This window comes from Castor canadensis, chromosome 8 (genome assembly GCF_047511655.1).
Source record: "Castor canadensis chromosome 8, mCasCan1.hap1v2, whole genome shotgun sequence".
NCBI classification, from domain to species: Eukaryota; Metazoa; Chordata; class Mammalia; order Rodentia; family Castoridae; genus Castor; species Castor canadensis.
The window spans coordinates 5,700,611-5,709,480 of record NC_133393.1 but is presented as its reverse complement, the minus strand read 5'-3'; the positions used below and the strand labels follow the sequence as shown (position 1 = coordinate 5,709,480).

At 40.1% G+C, this 8,870-nt stretch overlaps 1 protein-coding gene across 3 annotated transcripts in view; it reads right to left on the bottom strand.

Annotated features, from left to right (window-relative positions):
* Nucleotides 1–2,340: 2,340 nt before the first annotated feature.
* Cilk1 (ciliogenesis associated kinase 1) overlaps nucleotides 2,341–8,870 on the bottom strand; it is a 36,242-nt gene continuing 29,712 nt past the window's right edge. For all 3 annotated transcript variants that reach the window (XM_020180094.2, XM_020180098.2, XM_020180099.2), the window contains 2 exons: nucleotides 5,763–5,885; nucleotides 2,341–4,781 (listed from right to left, as the gene is read on the bottom strand). In XM_020180094.2, coding sequence (XP_020035683.2) covers nucleotides 4,627–4,781; nucleotides 5,763–5,885 — 278 coding nt within the window. In that variant the 3' untranslated portion in view covers nucleotides 2,341–4,626. The remainder of the gene's footprint in view (nucleotides 4,782–5,762; nucleotides 5,886–8,870) is intronic.

The following is an 8,870-nucleotide window of genomic DNA, read 5'->3' as shown; positions in this document are numbered from 1 at the left end:
AGTTCTAACTGGTTGGATCACGTTAAATTGCTGACATTTTATTATTGTCTTTCACTTTCAGAAATGGCGATTTCGTATGTCCAATCCGATAAACTGGGAAGGAGGGGGGAATAGCATCATCACTGTTCACTTGAAAGAGTAACTAAGGCAGTGTATGTAATACCACTCTATAGAAATATGAAAAATCCCATTGCAATAATTATGCCATTTTCTGGGGGTACTCTAGAGCTCTTCCATTTGTTGGAAGCCCTGAAATCACCCTGTTCTTGGAGATCCTTGAAGTTGCCCTTGGCCCGAGAGTCTGATTCAGTGTCTACCTACCTACTGATACACTTTCAGAGGCCTGGGGAAGTCTGCTCAGACTTAACCTTCACCTGTCAATTCAGTAGTAGCAGGTAAAATTCCTTTAGCAAAAATCAGGAGCTTTAAATTTCAGTTGGAGGGAAGCTTTAAAGGAAGAGGGAAACAGTGGGCGTCAATTCAGCCTTAGTTATCAATGTCAGTATTAGATCCTAATCTAAAAGCAGATTTCACATCAGGAGGGGATAGCAGAGATCTGGAAATGGCTGGGTTTCGAAAGGGCTGGTGGTTCCAGCATGATCCCAGTTACATAATCACTGGTGATGGAAAGTAAGGTTACATTTAGGACTTCACCAACAGAGGTCTGGTTGGTAGGTCTTGTTCCTACAAAATTCTCACAATCATATTTAGATATAATAAATACTGAAAATGAACTTCCTGTAGTATCCTGCATGTAGTCCATGAATTATGGGTGTCTTTTAAACATTTAAAATTAAATGTCAATGTGCTGTGAAGAGGTTAAAAAAACAGCATGATAAAATCAGAAATAAGAAATTCTTTCACCCTGCTCTTTTTTAAAAATATCCCCAGGCATCTAACTTGCTAAAAGCTGAGCTAAAAGCAAAACAAAACAAAATCCCTCTACATTGCAAGATAACGCTTCATATTGCTGTTCTAAGTATATGCTTACAATTTCACAGCAGGGACTCTGCTAAGCATTAAAGAGCAATTAAAGGGATGTTTTAATATCAAAGTTCCAAATAAATTCATATCAACAGATTAGGAACTACTAAAGTTATCTGTGTGTGTGTGTGTTGCTGGGAATACAACCAAACATTCTACCCCTGAGTACACCACCAGCCCTAAAGTTATCTTTCGGTGAAGAATATGAAAACAAAATACTCAAATCAATTTTTTTTAACTGTAACTTTATTTGGAACAGGAGAATTTTCCTTGCATAAAGTTAACACTATTGAACACCTTAGGACAAATTATTCAAAAAGCAACATTTATTTCAGAAGGGTCTTGCTTCAGTGGTTTTTTTGTCCTGCTATCTTCTCATTATTCTGAATATATGCTTTATAAATAAATATATTCTTGTTTACTCTGCTGTAATCAAACCATGTCACTAAACTGATATCTGTACCGAGATAGCTGAGATCAGAAGACTTTTGTTCAGGTCAAGTTCCATTCACGTTAGTACTGTGTCTTTAAGAAACCAGCAACACCAATTAACATGAGGTTAGTCCCGGTTTGTCTTCTTAATGATTTCCATTAGAAGGCCCTCACAATAAATTACATAGCATATAGTACATTTGGTTGGAAGCTGTAAACACAATTCTAAAAATTATCCACATATATTAAACAAACAAGTTGCTACGGTATGCTTAAAATAATATAAAACAGTATGTCAAAATGTTTTCTTATAAACGTATTGCTTTTGGTTGAAACTTACAGCCTGCATTCCTTTTCTTCTCCCTTCTTTAAATGGCACAAAACAATGGCTTTATGATTGAGAAATGCTATTTCATAAGAAAACATGGTGGCCATTCATTCCAACAGTACCTGAATTTGCACTTAAAAATAGCAATTCAACCCCAGTGCCACCAAAACAAATTTAAAAAAAAAAGAGCAATTCTCATTTTGTGGGACGTGTTACAGTGATTGCATTCAAGACTTTACAATCTAGAAGACGACACTGTCACAGTTTTAGCTGGATGCAGATGTATCCACTAAAAAATTGTTTAAAGATCAATTTTCTGCCAACTCAAATCCTACCGCACTTGGGCTTGGTGACTAATGGAATTTTACTGCAAAGTGAATAATCATGCCAAGAATAGCTTTTGTGAAAATGCAGTTTCTCTGCTGTGCTTGCAACCAAACCTTTGGGTATGGGACGAGAGTCGCTGTGTGTACCATGACATCCCAGAAAGCTTTCTGACCACAAATGAGGTATAGGCATGGATCGGTACAGTTAAACTCATCACTCCTGGGGTGTCTTGCATTTCATTTTATACTTCTACAGTGACTAAAAACATATGCAACAGGTAACATTTTATTTTCACTTAAAAATGATCACTATTTCTTTCTATACAACATAGCTTGCATACCCAATTTGTCCTTTACCTATTCAGAGAAGGGAGTACTTTGTAGGATTTTGCTAGTTCTTTAGAACTTAAATTGTCAGTCTTCTAGTTTTCTCAGTGGCACTTCTGTTTTTTGACTTTCATGTTAATAAATGTGCTTAGCAGTTGTTTGCTGGTAAACAAAGGACACAATAAAAGGAAGAAAATGAAATATTCTCTGTAGGTTGGCCCTACAAATGTATCAGGAAAACAATTTTATAATGTGTAATAACTAGGTTAACTAGGTTTTTCAATTTAAAAATGTGATAATCTTAATTAACACAAGCTAGAGTATAGAGAATATGATACTGACAATACTTTTGAGTGTCTAAGGGGTATTTACAGTTTCAAACTAGCTTTCCAGCAATCTGGGCCGAGTTTCAGACTATTTTACTTTTTATATATAATACAGGAAGAGAAAATAAATATTAACGTCACAGTCGAGGACTCATCTCTGAGAACACATTTTCTGTTACTTTAGAAAATGAGTTGGGAATATAATACAGAAATGAATTCAGCTTCAAGCTGTGCTTGCATATAGTTTCTGAAGCTCTGCCGCCAGTCCGTTAACAGGAAACTTACCCACCAAGTGCACACCCTTTCGTGCTGTTCCCACGCTCCTCAGCCCCATAGTGCTTGTTCAAGTGTATTTTTGAGTCAGACTCTCTCCAAAACATAAACTACTTCCTGATTGGGGGTTAGAGCCTTTTGTAAGTTAAGGTAATTGTTCAGGTTACATGAACATATTAAAGCAATCATTTACCAACTTACTAGATTGAACCACTGTAACCTATAAAAATGATCACTTTCTATGGTTTGCCTTGCCATATGCTGGAACCTGGAGCCCAGAGGGAGTAGTTTAAACCCTGAGAGAATGTGAGTCAATGCACTGTTGAGATTACATTATATTAACGTGGGTGTGCCACAAAGGGATGGATGACAGTGAACTTTCTGTCTTTTTCTGTCTCCAAACTAGCTTTGTCATTTGCAAAATTGCTGTAAACATTCCTCTCAATGGAACAGCCTCTGCCCAACAAACAGAGTTCTCACTCTTGAAAGAAACTGTACAAGTTAGGAGTTCAGGTGTGGCACACTAACATCGTGGCAACTGCGACTTCCTAGGTAAGTGGGACCCCTGCCCTAAGTCTTTTCTGCTCCCCGAATGGTGCTGAGAATTTGCCTAGACAGATTACTTACGAGCTGCTCCTAGCAATGTCTGGAGAACTGAGCTGAATGTAAAATCCCAACTTATTAAAACCAAAAATTGTTTGTTGCTTAGAAACTTAGATTTTTGCTCATTCATCTTGGCAGGGATTTAAGTTTAACTGACCGTGTTAACCTTTATTTTGAGAACTTGATGACATAAAAAGCTTCCTTATTATACGTACTTATTGGTTTCAAAATGGAAAAAAATAGAATGTGACCACTTAGTGTAAGTTGGCTTTCATTTGGATTTTATAATGCAAAATTGTAATATGCAATCACATTCAAGGGTGTTGCAAAAATTTCAACACATTGTTTATGTAGAGTTCTTTGTTTTGGGGAATAAAAATAAAGCAAAGCGAATTATATTAACAGTACATTTAGAAAAGCACAGTGGCACTTAAAAAAATCAAACCAATGACAGGCTATTAAGAAAAGCAGTGGGTCAATTACCTAAGGTCAGTCTAAGAAAGCCTGAAGTACCTAGTGAGCCACACTTAAAATGTAACCACTTCAAGATATCTGCACATATTGAGTAAATAATCCTTTATCTCATAGCCTTACATTGCACCCCTGTTGCAATACTGCATCAATATTATTACATTTTTTAAAATCTGTATAAAATATTATCTGGAACCCCAAAGGAAAAAAAAAATCACTTAATCTTTAAAAAGTTCATTACAAAGTTGACTGTATAAAATGCTAAAACATAATCCATATATACAAAATGCTATTGCTTAAGAAAATAATGGGACCCAGTTTTAGAATAAAATAATTTTATACAAAAAAGAGTATTTGCATTCAAATCAATATTCAAAACCAAAAACCTTAAAAAAGAATATTGAAATGTCTTAGTTCAGAAGAACAACTATAAAGGTTGGTTTTCTTCTGCATCCATCCACAGAGATGTTTCTTTGCACGTTTGCTGCGGGTGGAACACCAGTCAGCCGAGGTGAGTGTCCTGCTCCCCTCACGAAGGGCCTCGTGGCCCTCACGGTCATCGCCGAGAAGGGTACTTGGAAACCCAGTCTGTCCGGCCATGCACTGGCTGGACGGCTGGAGGCCGTGGGACCAACCCAGGGGTGCTTCTAGGCTGGGTGTGGAAGAAAGGTCGCCCAGGGTGAGGTCTCATAGTCTTCAAGGAAGAATAGCCTGCCAGGGAAGAGAAAAGTGTGCCTGACTGATAGAGACCCAGGTGAGCAAAGTGCAGGTACATGCACTGCAGTGACAAAAATGGCAGAAAGTCAGAAGGTCCAAGAGAAGTATTTGCCTCCTCTCGGTCTCCCTATCTCAGTTAAAGAGAACCCCATAGCTTGTCAAGCTGACAAGTCAAAAATATTGGTGTCATTTTTGACCCCTCTTTTGCTCATCTCCCACTTATAGTCTTCAGTAAATCCTCCTGGCTCTCCCTTCCAAGTATACCCAGAACCTTGCACCCAGTGCGTGGCTACCGTCCTGGCCCAGGCTGGCACCACTTCCCATCTGCAACAGGCGTCTGCTTCTCACTTTGCTCACACTTGGTCTTGTGACAGCCAGCAGTGTGGGTAACCCTGTGAAGATGACTGTTAGATCACATTACTCCTGTTCAGAGTCAAGAAAACACTCGGACAGTGGCTTGCTGCAGGGCCTCCGACCCTCAGGCCTCTTGTCACTCCTGACCTTCTCTTAGTACTACTTGTCTCTCACTCATGCCCATCCTGCACGCTGACCTCTTTGCTACCCCCTGAGTTTACCAGGCCTTTCTGCCCCTAAGGCTATACACTACAGAGTGTTGTCCTGTGTCTGCAACAATCTCAACCCTATTGCTTGCTTGCTTCCTCGCCTCCTTCAGATCTTTACCAAATGACTCCTTTGCAGTGAGCTCTTCTTTAGCTAAAATTACAATCTGCACCCCCATTCCCACCCCCACAATCCCTACTTCCTCCCTGCCTGCTTTATTTTTTCCTTAGCATGTATGAGCATCCAACTAAGTATATGGTCTATTTATCCAGCTCACTCATTGTCTGCAAAGTAAAATTTCCCCAGGTCAAGGACTTCTGTCTGTCTCAGTCAGCCTACACCATGCCTGGCACAAAGCAATTGTTCAGCACTGTTTGTTGAACTGATTCTTAAATAATTTGAACTAGAACTTACCAGGGGAAGGGTCTGTAATAGGCGCCAGGTGCACCCTCTGCATAGCAGAACCAATCTCTTTTTTCAGGAAGGAAGGGATATAATTTCCAGTCAGTCCACTAGAACTCGTAGAGCTGGAACCAACTGATTTGCAAAAGCAAAAGCTAATTACTACAAAAACACTTTCACACGACACCTTCAGGATTAAAGGATAATTAGTGCAGGACAGTAAAGAATGAGGTTGTTACTTATAGGGGGAAATTATTATTATGAGTAGAGCATTCCACATGACACACTGTGAGAAAGATGGAGGGGCAGACAGTACTGCTCCCACAGACAGCTACCAAGCAAAGAGTGGTTTGTTAATTAATGAAAGATGGCTGAGGGCTGGAGCACTGGCCTAGCATCGATCATCACTGCTGCTGCTGCTGCAAAAAAGACCTAATATTCAAATTAAAGAAAGAGGATATTCCCAAGCTGCTGGGACGCTGATATCAGAAAGATATCCATGTCTGCCTGGGAGAAAAATCCGTGAGACCCTATCTTCATCTGGGCATGGTAAAGCACACTTGTCGTTGGAAGCCCCAAATAGCAGGATCCAGGTCCAGGCCAGCATGGCAAAAAGTGCAGCCCTATCTCCAAAATAATCAGAGCAAAAAAGGCTGCAGATATGGCTCAAGCAACAGAGTGCCTGACTAGCAAGTGCAAAGCCCTGAGTTTGAATTCCACAGTAGCAAAAAAAAAAAAAAAAGAGGATATTTGGTATTTTTCTTTATATTTTATAAAAGTAAATTCACCTGTTCTGAAACTTGCTTTTCTCACTCCATACATAGAATATCCTTCCATGTCAGAATATAAATTGTGAAGCATGGCTAAACAAAATTCACTTAAACCATTATTCTCTTACTAATCAACACATAGGCTATCTTAATTATTTGGTAACTATAAATAAACACTAAATATTCTTGTTGATAATCAGAAAAATTAACCATTAATAAAAACATTAAATCCAGCATTGTTGTTTCATTTCTTTTTGTTTGTTTGTTTTGTTGTTGTTTTGAGTCAGGGTCTCGAGATGTATTGCAGGTTGGCCTTACAATTCCCCTACCTCAGCCTCTGGAGTGCTGAGATTATAGGCATGTACCACCACACTCAGCTTCTTTATATCGTTTCTGTCGGAGAATGTGTTACGGGCAGGGACTGTCTGCTACTTACATTTGTATTCTGAGAAGTTAATGACATGACTTGCACATAGCAGGTAACCAATTAATACTGAACAGGTGAATGAATGTCTATAGTGCTTATTGCTAAGGCTTAAAAGTACACAAGGGATAATGTCATTACTAGAAATTATACAACTAGAGTTCCATCTATGAGGAAGAGTTAATAAGTGGTGCGGCTGCTCTGTCTATACAACACAGAAGATGCTCAGTAGCTGCTTAGGACGGTGTGGGGAAAGCAGCCAGGAATGCTGACAGAGGAGGAGTGATGGTGCTAGCCAGCTGGAGGGCATTTGGCATTTTTGGTGAATAAAGAGATATGAAGACATATAGAAAGAGAATTTGAACAGGTAAGTCAGAAATGAAAAAAAAAAACCAAAAACCCAGAATCAATAAACACAAGAAAAGGTGATTAACTTCATTACTAAGCAAGGCATGCAAGTTTAAGCCTCAGACACCATCTCCCACCCTGGGATTAACATGAGGTCCAGTTCTGAGGTACCCAGGGATGACATGTAAGCCCTACACCCTGCTGGGGAGCAATCCAGCACCACCTGTGAAGGCCAAGAGGAGCACACCTGCTACCAAAGGTGTTCACTCCACCGGGGAAGCCCTGGTCAACACGTGCACAGCAGGGGTCCCTTTCACGGCAGAAGTCTTTGTTTTGTTTTGTTTCACTGGTGTTGGAACTGGGGTTTGCACTGAGGGCCTCCTCTTAGGCAGATGCTCTGTTACGTGAGCCATGCCTGCAGCACATCTTTGCTTTCTTATATTTTTTCTTTTGGATAGGGTCTTGTGTTTTTGCCTGGTGCCAGCCCTGGACTATGACCCTCCTACCCGAGGCCTCCTGTGTAGCTAGGATTACACACATGCACCACCACTCCCAGCTTGTTTGTGGAGATGGGGCATTAATAACTTCATTTGTTGCCTGACTGGCCTCCTGACCTCTACCTCCCAAATAACTGGGAAGTGAGCCGACACACCGGGCTCATCTTAGCAGACTTTCTACTAGCAAAAATTATAAACAATTTATGTGTTTGTCAAGAAGAGAAGGAATAACTAAAGGTCTAGTATAAATAATAAATGATGGCATTATATACATGTTATATAATCTGTTATACATGTCTATATATATACTATACATCTATTTATGAAAATGAATGACATGCCACTCCAGGATCATGTCCACATAAACTTTAAAACATGAAAAACCAGACTATGCACTTCACGCATGTGTATTTTTTTAAATTCATAGGAACAATATCTAAGTCAGGTTGGGAAGGGCTATGCGGACGGAACAGCCTAGCCATTGGGCTTTAAGTTTGAATTGGATTTTACTTCTTTTTTTTTTTTTAATTTGGTTTTAATGAGACAGAATCTCATTAGGTAGCCTATGCTGGGCTGGCTTGGAACTGTCCATGTAGCCCCAGGTTGACCTCGAACTCGCGATCCTCCTGCTTTCGCCTTCCAAACACTTTCCAAGAAATAACAGGCATGCACCACCCTGCCCAGCTCCCACAGTTTGACTCCATTCTTAAACTGGATGGTGGGAATATGAGATTGATACGTTGTCTCTTTCTTGTTTGTATTCCTTAAAATAAATGAGCCTCAACGGACGATGGTGGGGATGTGAGGGTCAGATGTTCACTCGGCACTGTGGAAGGGGAGCAGTGCATGGTAGAGGCTGCCTGTGTGGGGAACGAAATGTGGGAACAGGGTTAATTGCTCAGAGGACTTATTAACAAAAAAAGTGGGGAGGGCCTTCAAACTGACCACCTCCAACCAGAAGGGATTCTGATGCCCTGGGCCTAAGGTTGGTTCATCTGACAGAGAGTTTGAGCTGGGACCAGGAAGATGGAGACTTTGTAAGTCTGTAAGGTTACTTTTGTTTTTCCCTTGAGCTGAGGGC